Source organism: Pyrgilauda ruficollis, unplaced genomic scaffold (assembly GCF_017590135.1).
Source record: "Pyrgilauda ruficollis isolate IOZ18807 unplaced genomic scaffold, ASM1759013v1 scaffold37, whole genome shotgun sequence".
Classification (NCBI taxonomy): Eukaryota; Metazoa; Chordata; class Aves; order Passeriformes; family Passeridae; genus Pyrgilauda; species Pyrgilauda ruficollis.
This window is the reverse complement of record NW_024525156.1, coordinates 691,372-712,011: the sequence shown is the minus strand read 5'-3', so window position 1 is coordinate 712,011 and position 20,640 is coordinate 691,372. Positions and strand designations below refer to the sequence as shown.

At 41.7% G+C, this 20,640-nt stretch overlaps 1 protein-coding gene across 4 annotated transcripts in view; it reads left to right on the top strand.

The window, feature by feature from the left end:
* Positions 1–11,491: 11,491 nt before the first annotated feature.
* The window catches only part of RPRD1A (regulation of nuclear pre-mRNA domain containing 1A), a 42,933-nt gene continuing 33,784 nt past the window's right edge, over positions 11,492–20,640 (top strand). The window contains exon 1 of one of the 4 annotated variants that reach the window (XM_041475870.1): positions 11,492–11,828. In XM_041475870.1, coding sequence (XP_041331804.1) covers positions 11,678–11,828 — 151 coding nt within the window. In that variant the 5' untranslated portion in view covers positions 11,492–11,677. The remainder of the gene's footprint in view (positions 11,829–20,640) is intronic. The other 3 variants (XM_041475873.1, XM_041475871.1, XM_041475872.1) reach the window with 3 other exon arrangements.

Here is a 20,640-nt window from a genome sequence, read left to right as displayed (position 1 = left end):
CTTAAATTATGCACAATGCAATAGCAAAATAGAAAATACAGCCACTCAAATCAATAAGGGACTATTTAAAAAGATGTGTCCTACTCCCTTGGCAAGTACATCAGCAAAAGCCAAAGCAGGACCCAGAGTACCTGAATGTGCAGTTCATTGTGCTGCAGTGTTCACAGCACCAGGTGTCTATCCACATCCAGATCAGATAATAATCTTGAGTGTAGGGAAAGCTCCAGCAACACTGGTTGAATTCCATTTTACCTTAAATCCGGTGGGCAAGGACATCTGTCTAAGCTCACCAGTGGCTGCACGCTGATACCAGTGAGAGAGGCCTGGGCCATGCAAGCTGGAGGTGAATGCAAACACGGCTATAGGACTGCTTTACACTGATGGTGCCTTGTTGAGGTCACTGATGGTATACTGGTACAGCATAAGAAAGATGAGAATCACCTTTGCTTTAGACAAGAAACTCAGATCATGAGTTTACAAGTTTAAAAAAGGGAGGAAAAAGGACTAGAGACCACAGTCTGGCCTTGCCATGCTGGGAATGAATTAAAATTTCACTTACAGTGTGAGTGTTCCGCACTCTGACACAAGATATTTGTGGCAAAGTACCCTTTTCATTTTTTTACCAACGCTCAAAGCATACTAACACTGAAATCATTTGGCTATGCATCTGAACATCACACAGATCTGCAAAATTTCCATCCTTTTTTGACTGTTATCTAATTCCTGTGTGTTAGGGTGAAAACAGACCTTCAAGTCATGTTTCAGTACTTGAGTGATTCCCAGTCAAAGCAGTAAATTGGTCTTTGGCTGGTAAACTTTCTGCTCTATAAGGTCAAAGTTTGAGGATAGAGAGGGCAGGAGTGATTTTCTGCTATTTTTCATGCTGAATGGGAAATGACCCCTAAGAATTTTTAGCTGGCCCTTTTAAGCCTTGAGACTTAAACACAGGTGGAGAATGGAAAGGAAAAAATGCCATGATGGCTGAAGCAAAGACAGACACAGCAAAATAAGCACTGGCAATTTGGCAGCCATGCAATGAATCCTGGGAGAAATGCCTGCAGTGAAATTATGTTCTTGCCATACAGGTACAGCAGAAGTTAACTCAGGACAATTGTCTATGCTGTGTGGTTAGCTGTGCACACAGCAAACTTCAGATTAAAAACAAACAAAACACAAGTTTGTCATGGGGAGGGTGGGATTTTGGGCAATATTCATTACAAATCATATACTAATTGGAAGTAATCATTGACTTGGGGTGAGCAAAATTTCTTGATGATATCACATGAAGTCTGTTGGCATAGTCCTGGTACCTTACAAGACCAATGGAACTGACAGAACTCCAGCTCCTTCCTTATAAAAGCAGCACTTAAGGCAGTTCTGGCAACCAATGCCTCCCTGTCCTGCAAAGTTCTTCTGACTCCTTTTCATATTCATGATGCCCAGACAACTTTTGTGAGCTTTATGGAATGTACAGGGTGGGAAGATATGCTGAAAATAGAGTCTATTGAGTACAAGCAAAACAATATCTCTATCAGCATGAAATTATTTGATTTATGTCATTAATTTTTATGTTTTGCAAACAATATCACTCTAAAGTATTGTTTCATGTTATAAGGATACATATTTATTTGCAGGAAATCTCATCTACCTGTGCCATGAGGACAGTGTTCAAACATACAACTGACCATCCTTCTTTCTTAAAATCCTTTGAGTGATTCCTAGGTCACAGTTGGGTTATTTCATTCATTTATGCATGAAACAACAGTGACTTTGATCACAACTAAATAGGTCTGATTGAACATACCAGGCAGTATCCAAGAACTATACAATGAGGAATTGCTTCTACATTATTTATATATGCTTTTTTTTTAATCTCAGCTCTGAACAGATGCAGGATGATGATTAGTTCTGAATGCTGATGATTGGTGCCATCATTACATGTAAGCTGAAAATGTCAGGAACTGCTAAATTGCTAAATTTACATCACTGACGTAAAGTTTCCCTTGGGGGACATCCTTCTGCCATTTCCTGCCTGAGCCAAAGTGTGTTACTGTGGCTGGGTGATAGCAGAAGTGATTTTTTGTTGTTTGTGAAGTGCAGAAGTTGTTGTGAAGTACACAAGTTTACTTCAGGCATTTCAAAGTAGTGGAGTTACTTTCTGCAAAGAACAACATCTTGGATGTAACTTTACAGTCTGAATCAAGCATGTAACACCTACCCCGTGATCATACAGAAGAATTCTACAGACCATAGCACTGATATGAACAGTTTATTGAATCTGTACATTTTCTTTGAGGGGTGTTAAAAAATTAATTTCTGCCTATACAGTGAAACTTAGTGAAGGAATTCTAGTACCTAATGGTTACATAAAAAGTTCCTTACTTAAAAGGACTATGCAGGTCTTGGATTTCTTCCACTCTGATTTTCAAGCAGTGTTTGATAACCCATCTTGAAGATAAGAATGTATTATATCACACTTTTTATTTTCAGCACTGTAGAATACTGTTATTTTTGGGTATCCACTGTAAGGGTAACACAGTAGGGTGCAAGAATTCAGAAAATTTATGGAATTTAGACGCAATTGTTTAATACAGCTTGTATCAAGCACTGGAGGTGCCTCTGCTGGATTCCTTACTCATAGTAGTGGTGTAACATGTGATCTTGGCTGGGATTACCATGAGAGGATAGGGATTAGTATCGCTTCAAGACTGGTAAGAATGGGGAAACCATGGGCTACCTGCTAGTCAGCCTAACCTCAGTCTCCAGGAAGTTTAGGGAGCAAATACTCCTGGAAAATGCATCCAGGAACATGAAGACCTAGTAGACAGCATCCCACAGTATCTTTCTAGGGAGTCAGTGAGATATAGGCTGGCTACTGGGTGGTGAAAAAAGGAATTTTGTGATCAATGGTATAAAACGAATTCAACTGATGTTCAGTCACTGGCTGTGCCCCACTAGAGGTACCTGAGGTCAAAACCAGGATCAAAATGGTTAATGCCTGTGAATGACCTGTTGAAGGAAACAGCATATACCCCCAGCAAGCTTGCAGTTAACAACACACTGATGGCTGGATAGTGAGGAGGGGGAAAGCACTCCATGGACTCCATGCACTGGTGGATAGGGCAGCCATTTGGATGCCACAAATATCAAGAATCTCTAGAGAGAAAAGTGCAGAGTCCTGGGACTCTGCAATGCAGGTGCTGTGGACCACTGGGGCTGTGGAGCACTGGCTGAGGAGAAGCTCTGCAGGACAGGACTTTTTGAGTCCTAGAGGCAGACAGTGGAACAGGCATGAACAGTGAGGATGGAAGAGCATCCCATACTTGCAGTATTAATGCACCATGGCCAGGCCAAGGGAAGGGCCCTCTGCTTGGCACTTGTGAGATCATGCTTGGATCTGTCTGGCTCTGTGTCCCACAGCAGCAAGAGAAAAGGAAAAAAAACTCTGTGAGTTTCACAAAGGTACACCAGGATTAATAAGATGAGATACAGAGACAAAGGACCTATCTTTCTTTGCCTTGATGAGAAGAAGGCTACAGAAGGATCTGATTTCACTCTTCAGTTAGAGAAGGCGGCTCCATGCTCTTTTGGATGTGCACAGGGAGAGGCTGAGAGGTTATAAATGAGCTGGAGTTAAAATAAGCACATAGGAATGAAACTGTATCTGCTATTTCTAAACCACTAGTGACACCTAGTTTCCAAGAAAAATACCAGTAGCTACATTAACACTGCAACTTGGAAAAATGCATTTGATTGCACTTGCAACACTATAGGGCTTGGTGATTCCAAAGCTCTGCACAGCATTACCCCAGACAAATAGACTGTGACAGTAAAAATATGTGCATTAAATCTGTGCTTCAATAAGGGACACAGAGCTTGCAGGTCTGGCCTCTCAGTGAAAGGCAGTGATGCTATAACGTATCAGACATTTTGCCACGTCTGTGTCTGTGCTGTCTGGCTACATCATTGGTTTTTCATTGAGGACCGATGCCCTGATTGTCCACACACTGTAAATATTGATGTGCACTCAGAAAAGCTCTGGGGTGATACCATCTGGCTCCTCAGGTGTGAACCTTGAACTTGTGGAAGCACCTTACTCGCATCTAAGTCTTATGCTCACAAGCAGTAGAGATGCAATTGAGTCAGGTCCGGTGAGACCTGCCCTCCTCACAGTACTCTGAGAACACCGGAGCACTGGGAAGGCCATGAGCCTCCTTTCCCTCACACTGTGCCCAGTTCAAGTTAAAACAAAAGCAAGGCAAATGGCCACTCTGAGTGCTGGAGGACTGCACAGGAAAAAATCAGATTCTCTTTCCTGGGACAACAGCAAACACCTCGCAAACATGTTCATTTGAAAATCATGCTTTTTGGGGACATAAAGTTGTAGTGACAGCTGGAGGAGGGGAAACATCAGACAATGACTGTGGGCAGCCACATTTTCCCAGTGCTCTCAGCTACAGCATCTGTATTCACCTTCCAAACTTTCCTGTCCCCTGCTCTCCATTTGCCAAGAGGAATAAGAATCTAATTTCCATAGAAATGAGGGGCTTTTACTCTAATTAGGCAGCAGTGCCAGATGTGACAGGTTAGGAGAGACACCTAGCAAAAAAGCATATGGTGGCCTTGGACCACTACCAGACAGTGACAGCGTGTCTGGTCACCACTTTATAAACCGCAGATGTCTGAAGAAACATGGATTTTTCCATTGTATTTACAGCTGACTCCTGCACACAGCTGCTTATCCATCACCAGCTCTGACTTGGTTTTGAGTCAGATATGGCAAGACAATGGCACAGAGACCAAGTACCATGTCATTAATAATGACTGGAAAAATTACTGTGCCTGAGTCATGTTCCTGAAGGTGTTGCAAGAGCAAACTAAGAGCTCCTACTGCCTGCACAATCTTTCTTTCTTCATAAGCTCACTTTGCTTATTGCTCTTTCCTCAAAAACTGGGCTCAAAAATATAGTTTTAGGGTGAACAAATAAACCTCCATTGGGAACAGCCACCAGCACTCTGGCAATGCTCAGGTGTCTTTTCAGTTTAAGGAAGAGAAAAGAGCAAGTATGCATGAAAAAAATACATGGCTTTTATATATGGATCCCTGTACATTTGAGAAAACTATGCCTACTTAAGTAATCAATGTTTTTGACAACATAACTGATGGCTAACATGTAGAACATATGGCTGATGGCTGTGTAGTAACAATTTTAATGGCAGACCTTTCCATCCTACTCTGCCTGCTCACTGAGCAGCAGGAGTTTGCGGGTAAGCACACTCCAGAAGACAACAAGCACCCTCTGTACTGAAGGGTGACACTGACATTCAAGTTAACCTGTGGTTAGGCTCTGCATAACAGGACAGTAACGCTGTGCAGCTGCACAGCCTGTTGCACTATGTGGATCCAACTGATGGAAGCCCATCAAGCTTGAACTTGAACTTGTACAAGTACAAACCAAGCTGTACAAGTCTGCCACAAATGTGAATAGTGTGCTGTACAGACATAACCTGGAGCATTACTCCACCATCCTCCTGCTCAAAGCAGGTACCACCACATGATCAGACCACAGTGGTAAGAATTTTAGCCAGTCTAGTCTTGAAAACACTCAAGGACGCAAAACTTTTTTAGGCAACCTGTTCCATTGTCCGACTGTCCCTATGGTGAAAGAACTTTTTCCTTCTATCTAGCTGGAACTTCCATTTCAGTTTCTCACCATTGTTTGTCAGCCTCTCATCATGCATGTCCATGAATCACTCCATTTTCTCAGTTTACCTCCTTGTAGGTACTGGAAAGCTGCCATTAGGTTGCACCAAACCCTTCATTTCTCTAGGGTAAAATGAGCCAAATTTCCACATTCTCCCTGTCTGGTTTCTGTGTTCCAACCATCTGACCATCTTGGTGGCCTTCGGCTGAACTTACTCAAGCTTATAAATATTTTTCCAAAACTAGGGAAGGCCAAAACTGAATGCACTATTCCAGATGTGATTGAATGAGTGTGGAGTAGAGGTGAATAAGTGCTTTCCTGAGCCCTCAGGCTGTGCTTGTGGTAGTACAGCTCAGTATGCTGCTAGCAATCACCTCCACTACCATGAGCTGAGTACACAGTAACAAAACCACAGTGTCTGCTTCCTACAGCTAAATGGCTTCTGGAACGTGGGGTCCTCTACTGGATCACAAAGGTTAATCAACCCATCTCCTATGATTTAAAGTCAAATTTAAATTTGCATTTTTTGTAATTTCGGGTTGGTTCTTCACACACAGTATGTCAATATATTGCAGTGTTTTCCTTTTCCTTGAAAGATAACATTATTTATTGTGAAGAATGTTCTTTTTTTTTTTTTACTTTTATGCTGTTACTAAGAGCTATATGCACTCTAGGGCACATATTAATGATCCATTAATATATTGTTCCGATATTTAAAATTACTCAGTCTAATGTTTTGTGCCTTTCTGGACACCTGAGTTAATACATACCCTGGAGTGCTTTCCTGCTTGGTTACAGCACTCTCTACTACAAAAAACTGTGACTTGATTGCATCCATATATTAATCACAGTGGATGTTTACATAGTATGACTTCACTTAATTGCGTAATGATGAAGAAGCCGGATGTACATAACTGTCTGGCGGAATGCCTGACTTAGGGAAAAAGGAAGGCTTCCAACAAACATTTTTACGTTTCCACAGAGGGCCAAAGAAATCACAGAAATGCTGGACATATTTTTTTAGATTGTTCAATCTATCTTTCCCCACAATATATGGGAATGCTTTGCTGGATCACATATCTCAGAGAGTGGTTTCTGTTAATCTCCTAAATAGCAAATGATTTCTGTCTTTAATGAATTACATTAAAAGGTGAAGTGCTTAGTGGCAGGAACTCATGTAAAAGCACGATTAATCACCCTGGGGTTTTTGGCTCCAGTAGGTAGCTCCTTTAAGCTACTTCAGAGGGCTTCCTCCCTCCATTTAAGCTTTCTTTTGTTCTCCTCCTGCAGGACTTCTCAATGTTTGTTTTTGGGTGGTTCTGTTTTTTGTTTTTTTGGTTTTTTTTTTTAATAAATTGATGTATTTATTTTTAATTTCTGTCAGGGATATGTCCTCTTGCTATTCAGGTAAAAAAATGGGGTTTAGTGTTTCTGAATAAATTACACAGATGAATTACCGTCACTCAGTCAAGAAACACTTTACAGCTATACTTCAGGGTTTTCTTTCTGCATATCTCCATTATTCATGTTCTTATTCGGGTAAGGAAGTAGGAACATTTATGCAGAACTGGGCTGTAAGATGCACAAACATATCATGAAAGATGGAAAAATATTTTTAAGTATAGAACTTCAGAAATGGCTACATTTGATGGACCAGACACTTGGAAGATTAAAAAATAACTGCTCTGCCAGTGTTATATTTTTGAGATCCAGGTAGCGATTGCTGTGCTGACTCATATAAATTCTCAGACAGGAAACATGACTAGAGAAATCTCAGTTTTTCCTTTAGTATTATTGTATCTCCCAGGTGAGACTATTTGAGAAAGAGATACAAAACAAAGTTTAAAATGAGAAAATGCCAGACTCATACAGAGAAAGATCTGATCTGTTCTGGTGCAAGAAATGGTTTTAACTCAAATCCCACATGGCTGATGAGATTGTTTTACTGCTCTATGTAATAGTGTAAAATAAGGGTTCCTAAAGAAGTCCAGTGAAGTATAGAATAATTCTAAGGATAAGAAACAAAAAACCTGGATGTAAAATAAGAGTGCTGTACGACCTGTTGGTGGCTATAATTAAGCCTTTGAACTACCTAGAGCGTCCCAGTACCATGTTCTACAAAAACATCAAACGAGTAATTTATTCACAGTTATTGTCTTACACTTGCATGTGGCTCCTTTCTCCCGGAACGGGAGAATACAGCGGACTATCCCAGCAGAAGGGAAGCAGTACAGAACTTTGTTCTTAGGAATTCAGGGGGAAGATGCTATTGCAGCTTGAACACAGGAATGGGCGGAAGAAAACTTGACATCTGTTGACAGCTCCGCCCCTGTGGGTGTGGGTGAAATTTTAAAGGCAGGTGAATAATGTATGACTTGTTTCTGAAAGAAAGCTGAGGTTTTCCAAGCTCTGCAACAAATGAACCTTCCATTGTGCATGCTTCCTGTCTGAGAGTCACTTTGCTTTGAGGAAGTCTCATGGCAAATTTCTATTCACTGACTGGATAAAGCATAGCTTTTAAATTAGATTTACTGATGTAAACACTTATTATTACAAATTTAAAATGTGTTACAAAAATGTATGGGAAAAGTGAAATCTCTATTTTGCAGCGTAGTTTATTGTACAGTAAATAACACGGAAGATATATCTCTCATATTCAAATACATTTATTCAAAAAATACCAATCTCAGAAGATTTTTTTTTTTTAATGTTCTGATAATCTGGGAAGATGCAGAGGAAGGAGTAATAAACATTTTCACAAATATTACGAAAATTCTCTACCAATTTCCTTCTTTTCTTCCTTTTTAAATTGGATTTACCATGTAAATTTTACTGTTTGTTGCTGCATACTATCTAGTCTTGGTTGTTAAAGAAATAGTTCTTCTTCCATAGTTGCTCAAAAAGTTTCTTCTGCTAACATCAGAATATATATGACTTCAACAAATGCTACTTGGGTGGTGGTTACTAGATTACCACTCATATTTCATTTTTCTAATGGGTGCATCCATGTTTGCTAGCTCTGTCTTAATTTTACTTCACTGGTCAGTTCCATTTAATGCCAGAGTGTCCTCTGCTGTACACAGCAAAAATAGCACTATGTTACAGGTTCTTTCATTCATGGTGATCAAAAGGCAGTGAATAAGAAACTCTGTAGGGATCTGTGCAACTTATTTAAATTTCCCTCACCAAAATTTTATGTTTAAAGGGAAGATTTCACTGAGAACAAATATTAAGAAAATTGCCCAAAAACAATTCACTGGGACACCTTCTCTGAACATCAGATATGAAATAGGGATAAACCTTTATGAAATTTAAAAAAAGCTGTAATGAGTGGCCAATACCTCAGAGTGCTGTGCAGCTCTTCAGAAGGACCTCAACAGGAGAGATGGGCAGAGAGGAACATTCTGAAATTCAACAAAGGCAAGTGCCAGGTCCTGCACCTCGGGAGGAATAACCCCAGGCACCAGGACAGGCTGGGGGCTGAGCTACTGGAAAACCACTCTGTGGAGAAGGACCTGGGGGTTCTGGCAGACAACAAGCTGTCCATGAGCCAGCAGTGCTCTTGTAGCCAAGAGGCCAGTGGGGTCCTGGGGTGCATTAGGAAGAGCATTGGCAGCGGGAGGAGAGAGGTGATCCTGCCCCTCTACTCAGCCCTGGCGAGGCCACATCTGGAGTGCTGTGTCCAGTTCTGGGCTCCTCAGTACCAGAGAGACACGGAGCTCCTGGAGCAGGTCCAGCAGAGGACAACAAAGGTAATAAATGGACTGGAACATCTCTCTTATGAGGAAAGGCAGAGGGAACTTGGCCTTTTCAGCCTCAAGAAGAGACAACTGAGAGGGTACCCCATCAATATCTGTAGGTATCCAAAGGGAGGGTGCCAAAAAGGTGGATTCAGGCTCTGCTCAGTGGTGCTGACCTACAGAACAAGAGCAAACCGGCAGAAACTGATGCCCAGAAAGTTACACCTGGATATGAGGAAGAACTTTACTGTACAGGTGACCAAGCACTGAACAGAGTGCCCAAAGAGGGTGTGCGGTCTGCCTCAGTGGAGATACTCAAGAAGTGTCCAGACACAATCCTGTGTCATGTTTCTGGGGTGACCCTGCTTGAGCAGGGAGGCTAGTCCAGATGATCCACTGTGGTGCCTTCAGCCTGGCCCACTCTGTGATTCTTTAAAATACTCTACAAATATTTTTGTTCATAACTAGCATTCTGCTCTTTGATGAGGACAAACTGGGTGTGTAAAAGGTTATATGAATGTTCCATTTTAAGGATGGATAGTTAGCCATTGTCAGTATGTCCTAAGAGTAAGGTATATGCATATTTTTCTAATTAATACATATGCAATTTTATAGAAAAATTAAAAATACTGATAACTGCAGTCATAATTATTAGCTACAGAAATAGGATTCAGGATAGACCTGTAGGAGTTACGGCAGATAGCTCTCTGAAATTGTCAGCCACTTGGTAATGTTTAAAGTAACAAATTATGTCAAGTGTTTTTCAGATGGACAGCAGGGAAGGCTAGAAATTCTCACATCAAGATCAGGAATGCTACTTATGTTAAGTAGCACAGAGTACCTTCCGTGTTCGGAGGATCCTTGGAAAATGACTGAAGATGACAAAATCTAGAAAAGAATATAAAGGTAAGCAGACAGTTATTTTTATTCACTATAGCCAAAGTAGCAGAAGTAGCAAGAATGCAATGAAGTTTTAAGGATTAAAAACAAAGACGAAGCATTTTCGCACACAATCTTGTCTGTGAACAATAGAATTCCGTCACGATACTGTTAGTGTCAGAAATCAAAAATAAAAGAGACAGCTTTCAGAAATGAGGCCAAACACCTTTGTGGAGTATGTGTCTACCTGCAAATGCAAAATACCATACACCCAGTGTCACAGTAAGTGCCTGGGGAGGAAGAACCCCAAGTGCCAGCACTGGAGAGCAGCTCTGCTGGGAAGGCCCTGGGAGTCTTGGTGGACGACAGGCTGGCCATAAGCCAGCACCAGAGGGCCAGTGGGATCCTGGGGTGCACTGGGAAGAGCACTGCCAGCAGCTGGAGGGAGGTGATCCTGCCCCTCTAGCTGGCCCTAGTGAGGGCCCAACATCTGGAGTGCTGTGTCCAGTTCTGGGCTCCTCAGCACAAGGAAGATGAGGGGCTGGAGATGGTCCAGCACAAAGATGATTTGGGTCTGGAGCATCTCTCTTACGAAGAGAGACTGAGGCAGCTGTGGACGTTTAGTCTGAACAAAAGAAGACTGAAAGGGGATCTCATCAATACAGACAAATATCTCAAAAGCAGGTACCAAGAGGAAGGTCTCAAACTGTTTTCAGTGTCACCTAGCGACAGGACAAGGAGCAATGACCATAAGCTAAAATACAAGAAGTTCCATCCCAACCTGAGGAAGAACTGCTTTATGGTGAGGGTGGCAGAGCACTGGAACAAGGCTGCCCAGGAGGATTATAGAGTCTCCCTTTCTGGAGACATTCCAAAGTCACCAGGACACCTTCCGGTCTAACTTGCTCCAGGTGACCCTGCCTCGGCAGGGGGTTGGACTGGATGATCTCCAGAGCTCCCTTCCAACCCTAAAAATTCTGTTATTAGTAACCTGCAGGGTGAAAGAAACCGTTAGGCCCGGCTTGCCTTCTGGGGGCAAATTTACATTTGCGTTTTTATGTTATTTTCCAGGGCAGGACTCTGACGGACTGTTCCCGTCCCCGAAGGATCCCGCCCCTGCGCGAGCTCGCGCTCGGCCGGAAGTGAGGGCAGGCGGGGGAGGGGGCGGGGCCGCGCGGCTCCCCACGGGTCTCGGCCGCCGCCATTTTGTTGGCGCCGGGCGCTGCCGGCGGGGCGGGAAGGGTTGGGAGTTGTCCGTCGGCTCCTCCCTCCTCGGGGCCGAGAGGCGGGGACTGAGCGCGGCCCGGCGGGGACGGAACGGAACGGAGCGGCGGGGCCCGACGCCGTGCAGCGATGTCGGCATTCTCGGAGGCGGCGCTGGAGCGGAAGCTGTCGGAGCTGAGCAACTCGCAGCAGAGCGTGCAAACGCTGAGCCTGTGGCTCATCCACCACCGCAAGCACTCGGCGCTCATCGTCAGCGTGTGGGAGCGGGAGCTGCGCAAAGGTGAGCCGGGGGCCGGGCAGGGCCCGCCGGAGGCGCCCCGGGGCGGCGGGGCCGGGCAGGAGGCGGAGGCGGCGGCCGCCGCTCCGGAGTGCGGCTGCCCCGGGGAGGGAGGGAGGAGGGCGGCGGGGCTGCGCGGCCTGCGGAGCCGGGGGAGCGGGCGGGGAGAGAGGGAGGGTAGGCCTGAGCGCCCGGGGAGAGCGGGACTGTTGGGGCCGGCGTTAAACGTCGGGTCTCCGTTAGTCGATGACCGTGGGCTGGCAGGTGCTTCTCCCTTTTTTTTTTTCTTCCGCTTCTCTCGCTCCTTTCTTCCCAGTTTCCCATCTCCCTATGAAGAGATGTCCCTGAGGACGCTGCCCCTTGTGTTCTCTCTCCCGTTTTTTAAGGAGAAAGGAAAGTGGGAAACCGGAAGGAATCTGGCGAGCCGGGGTTTTAGGGCTTTTTGTTGTTAATATTAATTACAGCTCTTTCAAGACGGAGCCTTTTTGCTTATTATTTTTCATCGTCTGTAGTGATGGTTAGCTGTAATACTATTTGAATTCCAAGTCTGCTCAGGTTTTCATGCCAGAAACTGTTCTTAAAGGGCAGATGAGGATGGGAATGCACTGAGGGAAGAGCAGTGTAATGTATCCAAAGTGGTTTTTACTTCCTAGTTTTGCTAGATGGTTAATACCAATGTTAACGTAATATAAACGTGAGTTTCTTTAGCTGTGATCATTGTGCAGACTTAAATGCTAATGTGGCTTTCCGTTTAACAGGAAAGAACTTGCAGCTTTAGACAGTGGTTCAGGGAGTGAAAGGGAGAAATGGCATATGAAGGTTTATTTGGCCTGACTGGATGATAACTTGATCTTAATTGATTCTTCTAAGTAAAAGAAAACTCACTTACTGGAACTCTGCTTTGATCTACCAAATGATGCTGTTTTACAGTAGCTTCCCTTGGAGCCTTTCTAATATGTGGATCTTTAATGGGAAAAACATAAGTCTCAATCTTTCAGACTGAGCAGAAAAACAGTACTAAGCCATTACAGGACTTAGGAAAGAGGAAGAAACCACTGAGTTTCGTGTAATATGCCTACTGTGGTTTTGTTCAAAATATTCTTTTTCTGGGATTTGTTATCTTTCGAACTTTGAGGCATGAGTTGAATTCTTTTTTGTATTGACTGAAGAAAGACTAACTTGGTGGCAATATTCCATCTTAGGACATAAACACATTTTCATTGTGTTGGTTGCAGGCTTGCTTTTTTTTTTTTTTTTGTTCCAGGAGCAATTGAATGGATCTCCCACCTGTGTCTGAAGCATTTCACATTTCTGGGCCTTCTAATCAAACAGCATGAATGTTAGGGGTTTTGAATGATGCCAGGAAGGTATCTTAAACTAATTGAAATGGACACAGAGTTTTGGTTGCTCATCTTAATTATCATGCACAATATTAGTTCATAGTAATCTGTAATATTAATGGGCAGTCCTTAATTTTCCTCTTGTGCTGGTTGACTAGGAGAGAAATGAAATGAAATCTTTGAAACCTGGGCTACGTGTCTGAAAGTGGCATTGAGAGGCAAGGATAACAACCTTCTTTGGAGCTTTTGGTGAGAATAGCTGCCATAATTGGGTTTGTTTTGTTAATTGAAGTTGTTGTCCTGCTTTTGCTGCTTCAAAGTAAAATTTTGCTGTGACCTCTCTTCGGATGTCAACCTTCAAGGGTCTGTGGAAAGCATGTGAAACTCTCCCTGTGCTAGGAGTAGCTTAGCTGCTTTCAAGGTCCTGACCCTTTGGGCTTTTAGGCCTATGTGAAGTGCTTCATTTTGGAAGATAGGAAGCTTCATTTGGAGCTGTCATAGTTAATATACACAGGATGTATTTTAATTTTCCATCTCTTACAGTATCTGAACTTCGTAAATATTAGCTTGCATTTACCTGATACTAACTTCTGGCTAATTGCTGCACAGATTTGTAAGATGGTGCCCAATCCCCAAAGGTGGAAGTAGTCATCTAAGCAGACAGCATGGGAAGGATGAGAGGAAAACAACTGTTCTGTGGTGTAGTGAGTGCATAAAACACCACAAAGTAGGATATTGGCAATGAGGCCATAACTAGAGTAAGTTTAAGGCTCCTGACTTGCCTGTCATTCAAGCCGTAGAAACATGATTTCTCTCCTACCTGAGAGGAAAATTACCTCTATTTGGGGAATATGGATATCAAAATTATTGACACTGTTAGCTGGTTTTGCTAGCCAGTAGGGTCCTGGAACTGAAAATTGAGCCTTGCCTTTTTAGATTTTATTTAATTTCATTGTATCCCCTTTTTTATTGTCACCCCCCTCTCCAGATCTTCCTTCCAGCCTGCTGCTTTTCAGGAACGTTGTATAACTAGTTGGGTTGAACACAGTACAATGATACAACATTTTTTTCTGGATGCTTTCAGTTTTGGTAAAAGATCATTCATGTCAGATGAGCTTTCATGAGCCTTTGAACATGTCTCTAGCTAATCATAAAGACAAGTCCTAAGATCAGAGCTCTTTCCTTCCTAGATGTTTAGTTCTGAATCTTTTATATTTAAAATAACCTTTTTCTTTGTGCCACATTATAGTATAGGTGAAAAGATAGCTTTTCAAATCTGCATTTAATTTAGACAGCATAAAATATTTAGTGCCTTTCTGTTTACTTGGATTAATTGGCAGTGGTCAGGTACCATATTCTGGCATCCCTGTGGATCATCAGTTCAGTATGCCTTCATGTACAGGTTTTCTTGAAAAGTGTGTACTGAGGGAAATGGTGCTGCTTCAGCTAGATTTCAGAGGTATGAAATGTAACTCTCAAAGTTAAGTAGTTAATTACTCGGGAGTCATAAGCTTATTCAGTATTTAAGTAGTTAAGTAGTACTAATTAATTAACTTGTGATTACCTCAGTCATTTTAAAGAGGGATCTGATGGGCCCATTTAAACCTGTGTAGTTTTGTGTATCCATAAAGGGACTGACTTACAGTGTTTCTTTTTAAACTGGGTAGTGGCATAACATACAAATTTCTTGTGTGAGCCTGCAGTCACTGGATGGCTGCTGGGAAACCCTTTAGGAAGAAACACCTTTGAATAGGTTCTTCTGAGATGGAGTCTCTTGAGAATTATTTTTTGTTATTTGCAAGTCGGGTATGTTCTCAAGCATGCATCTCTTGCTCCCTGGTTTCAGGATGCTCTGCAGCTGTAGAGGTTTGCTACCTGTTTGTTCATTTTTTGAAATGAAAAATTTCAGTTCTGTAATTCAAAGCATCTGCCTTCAAGAGTGAACAGTAACTGCTTGTTCAGTAGGCTCAATCTGCAATTTGTGGTACTTGGTTAAAAGGTGTTCTTTTTCAAAGGAAAAAACCCAAAATTGCTAAACCTTTGTAATATTGGACTTGTTATTTTGAGTTCCAGTTAGTTGTCTGTAAGAATCTTTTCCTGTCATTTCATTTTCTGTTAGCTTTTCCAGGTTCAGCTCTGTCACTTGTTTTTATTTCTTAGTGATATTTTAGTAAGCACAGAATATTGAGTTGGAAGGGGCCCACAGGGATCATCGTGTCCAAGTCTTGGCTCTTCACGGGATACTGTTGTGTTGCATCTTTAAACCTAATTTCAGATTCAAGTATCTGTTTCTTCAGAGCCCAACACGGCATCTCAGTGATAAGTCAGTAACAGAAACTGATGGTGATCATCCTCCATCCTCCTTCATCGCTTGACCTCTTGTTTAGGCTGTCATCTGTCACCCCACCTGTGTCACACTGATCACTGTCTTCCCTGCACAGCCACAGCTTATCTAGGTCAGTAGAGCCATTGTGGATTGCCTTTAGGAGGGCCACAGTTGTGCAGGTACATCTGGGCTGCTACAGGGAGATGTATTTTTGTTTTGTTTTTTCCTGGGGTTGAAGTCTTTTAGTGGTATAATATGCTAAGTCTTTTTTTCTTATTTATGGTTTGTCTACAGCTTCTGCCACTGGGACATATGCTGGTGCTTGGGTACTCATCCAGTATAACTGTTGGCATTGATGAAATATATTTTTCTGAGGGTACTGGCTGTTGTGGCAGCTGCTGCAATTTGGAAGATAGCAGATTTTAGTAAGTAAATTGAGAAGGCCTAGCAACACTTAAAGCAGATTTGAAAGTTGTACTCTAACACTGAGGTGTTTTGGAGCACAATTACAGCCAGAAGTGGTTGCAATATAGTGCTTTGCAGATGGGAAGTGGCTCACAGGAAGCAAGTGCCCAGTTTAAAGCAATTATTTTCTGTACCATGTAGTGTAGTTTTTTCTGCCAGGAGAAGGATTCTTTCTTTTCTGGTGATTGTAAGATTATTTTACTTAGTGGTGGTATAGTGTCATTGTCCAGTGTGAGAGAACAAATAATTTTGGTTTCTTTTATTTAAGAGAAGCAAAACTATGGCTTTTGGACTTCATTTTTTAGATTTCGTTTTTTGGTTATGCCCATATCAATCTTCCCATCCACGCCAAAAGGTTTGGAGAGCAACAAACAGGCAAAACTTCAGATGAATGGGCGTTGTTGAGTCTAGTTAGGAAAACTTATTTGCTGTGTACATGATTTACAAAATGATCTGCAGTTAGGCGCATCAGAGTGGCAATATAAGAGCCTTTTATTTAAAACAACTGTATTTGGGTTGTGTAGTGTCAAACCTGCATGTCTTTCACCTTTCTGGTTCTGAATACTTAAGTGTAGGGTCTTTTTACTATCCTGAAGCTGTTGCGGTTGATGCATATCCATCTTGGCATTTTACCTGCCAGGTGAGACAATGAAAGGAATTGGTTTGTGTCATGTGTTCAGGTAGTTCAGGATGCACTAAGTGCAGTGGGAAGCTTCTGCAGTGTAATTATGTTGGAATGGTTTCCTTGGTCTGTGACCAGCTTTCTGGCATCCTGTGGTAATTTGATGCTAATGGCCTTATTCTCAGCAGTGGCTGTATGTTGTGTTCCCTTTGTTACTAGTCTCCAAACGCAGTCAAAATACTTGGACACTCAAACCTTGAACACATTCAATGGGAGGTCCCATTTCCCTCGTTGAAAAGAAAACACAGCAATTATCAAACCTTGGTAAAATTCACCAGGTGACTGCACGAGGTGGAACGCTTAGTTTAACCTTTGCTTAGTAGAAGGTTGAATTTTAAGGTTAAGGGCTTGTTGTACAACATGCCTTTTATGGATTATGTTGTCTTTAAATTGTCTTTTCGGGTGGCAGCCTCTCATGTAGCTTTTTAGAGTCATATTACCAAAGATTCTCTGCTTAATCAGCTTGCATAAAAACCCAGGTTAGCTCTCTGCAGTGTGAAGGATCAGTGATCTTGCACTCAAGTTTCAGTGCTGCTTGACTTAACAATGTTTGGTCTCGTAATAAAAAGCTTGAAAGCTTGTCAGGTATTTACAGAGATGTCATGAGCTCCTCTTGCAAAGGTGTGAAGCATGCTGTGAGAAAGTGTCCCAGAGATTTTGGGAGAAGTGGTGGCACTCATAAACTGTCCTGCATGTGTATAGACTAAAGTAATTCAAAAGCAATTTAGCGAAGTCTTTATTTGAATCCATGCTAGAGAACTTAGGTATGCTAATGAAATGTTTAGGGCTGCTGTTATCTGCAAATCTGACTGTTGTGAGATTTTAACATACTGATGCTTATTGTCTCAAACCCTTTTGTTAGGAGGTATTTTCTTTCAAGCAGAGCTGACCTGTAGAAAGCGACAGCCTGGTGTAACATTTTCATATGGTTCAGTCAGTCTATACACTTGTAGTGGGATGTAAGTGAAATCTCCTATGCTTGTGTGTTTTTCTGTAGTCTTCTAGTATATCTATGACAGCAAAAATCTCTTGGCTCTAGGTGTAAAACAGCATGAAACTAATGGGGATGTTTCTAGCAATCTTCATGGGAGCTCAATTTCAAATGCAGGAGGAGAAGACAAATACAGGTGATTATACTGACTTTGATTGCCAGGGCTAACCTCGGTGAAAATGACTGATTTATTGCCTTTCAGGGTAAAATACTGGTTACTTGCACTAAAGTGGTGGCTTGTCAGTGTTAAGAGTTCTCTAAGTCATATGGATTAAAGCAAATAATGTCAGGCATTGATACTGAACTGTTAGAGAACCAGGCATACTCAGGCAGGCCTAACATGAATGCGTTCCTGACAAGAATGGATTGCCAAAAACTAAGACTTGATAATGCTGTCTCCACTGCAGATATCTCAGTATGCTAATTGTTTGTGAAATATCATTATCATCTGAAGAATATTCATTGGCATTTAAACATGTCAGATACATTTTTGATACAGACATAGTTTCATTTGCAAGGTGCCAATCCCATGCAGTCTCATTGAAGATGCATTAAGAGTAATATGCATAATATGGCTCTTATACCAACCAGCACTGTTGACATATTAAATACTTCAGAATCCAGTACTTCAGGGAGCTGCTTTGGTGGCTGAATGGTGAATCTAGCTGCAACAAGCAGAGGAGTTATGTGAACACTGCACAGAGCTTCTGAAAAGATGACTCAATCCAACACAGATGATTTCTTGGCAGTTTTGTGTTTGCAGAGGGTACTGTTGGTACAGAGATGGCTACTTCTAACACTGTACATTCTGGCAGTGTGTGCCTTTCAGCTCCTTCTTCAACCTAGGTTCTTGCAGGTTTTCTCCCTTCATTTTCTTCTGACAGGAAGAATGCTTTTCCTATTAGCCTTTGCCATGTGTTGAAAACCTTGAAAAATTGTCTGTTTGATCTATTTTGATGTTCTGAGGTTTATCAATGCTCCGGGCTGGAAAGTTAGCTTCACTGCTACTGGAGATGCTTTAAACACAGTTCTCTCTCCAAAACAGATCTGTTTGATCTTGAATTTAATTTGTGTTTCAGACATCACTAGTCAATTTATAGTCATACTAGCAATAGAATGTTTTCAGCTCAAGTGTCAGTCTTGCCAGAGGTGACGTTGCGCTTCAGTCTCACATGTAAGGCAGAGTGCCAATAGACCAGTATGGAAGTCTTGAAGATTTGTGAAGGGAGAGGGAGCACTTCTCAAGACTATGCATAATTTTTACCTTTGGAATTTTGTGCAGCACATTCTTACAGCAAGAGGAGTTAAATTTTACTTCACAATTTTCCTTGTGAATAATAAGGGTAGAACAGTAAAATTTTCAACCAAAGGCACAGATAGCTTAATAGTGAGTCTAGGATTTTTGTTCATTCTGCACAGCTTTGTTTATGTTGAATTGTAGTAGGAAGCTGAAAAGGTAATACTCGGGGAAGTAAGCCTGAAAGTGACTTTCTGTGATTTAGGATGCTTTTATCCAATATGATACATCAGTCTTTTACTGTAGATAAAGTCTAAGCTTTGTGAGAGTCGGCATTACCTGACTTCATGTCACTGTGTATCCATCTCATGTCTTTGCCAGCCCAATTGATTTGGCTGTTTATTGGAAAGAAGGAAGTTAGGGTCTCTCACAAATGGGTTACATCACTGAGGATTAAAAAATGAGGGTTTTTTTCCTGGTGGAATGGATAGACAAGGGCCTATCCTGCATGCAGTTCCAGAGGATATAGGATGGGGAACAGTCTGCTTCATTAGATTTTGAATCCTAATTCTGGGCTTATTTAAGAACTGAGAGAGGGGTCAGGGCAGTTACTTGTTGATTATGCCTATGAGACAACATCTGTTTTCTGGCATTCTCTCTTTGAATAATTCAAAACTTGCTAGGTGTCAGAAGTCTGATTAATGTGGAACATGGGAGGTGTGTTGTTTTATCATCAGTCAGGTTTAAATACAGAAATTGAGCAGCACAAGTTTATAAAACCTACATTATAGGTTAGCCAGATTTTGACCAAAATAGATTAATTTCTTGGGTGCTTGCATGTGGTGACTTCACTGTCTAGAGCAGATTCTAAATAGCGTCCACCTTGTGTCCAGCACTTCCAAGCTTTTTTTTTTTTTTTTTTTGTTTCCTATTCTTTAGTTTACCTTGACTGTAAGCAAAGTGCATTTTTACATTTAACAGAGGGTTTTCCCCCAGTCAGTCCAGAACTCCCAACTTGTTAGATATGTCTGTTCAAGAGACTGGAAAGAATTCAGAACTTCAAGGAGAAATCCTTGAGAGGAGTCTTTCTGTAGTGCAAAATATATTCTCAAAAGCATTTCCCTAGAGGGAAAGCATATTAACATTGAATTTTCTCTTTATATGTGAGGGTCGTAGTTATGCGTTTTTGAGAGGATGGAGTAGAAAGTAACAAAATCAAATCATATTTGCTTGCATAAATTATAAGAAGTCCTGGATTGTCATTACCACAGTGCTGCTTTCCTTGAGACAGTAGAAAAAACTTTTCTTTCAGGAGCAACCTCTTTTTAAAATCAGAGTGTACATATTGAGGTTATGTGGTGGTAATGGTATTCCAGTGTTAACCAAGGGTAGAAATGTTACAATAAGAGTTTCAGCTCCAATACATTACTCTACAAGTAATGAAAATTAGGTGAAGTGTAAATGAAAATACCGAGGTAGGAGCACTTAGAAAACAGAGTAGATTTTGAGAAGCAACTTGTAAATTGGAAGCTTGTAGTGTATTGCACATTTAGAGAAGTGGGATAAGATGTTTAAGGTGCTTGGAGAAGGGATACACCACAGGAGCTTGAAAGTGGTTTTTGAAAACATTTTTGTGCTATTACAGCTGCTGGCACATGAGTGTTTTAACATTTCAGAGGTGAGGAAGGGGAGTATCACTGTGATCAGTGATACAGGGACACTGACTAGGGGATTGACTGTTCAGTTTGCTTAAGTGTGAGAATGTTATGTAAGA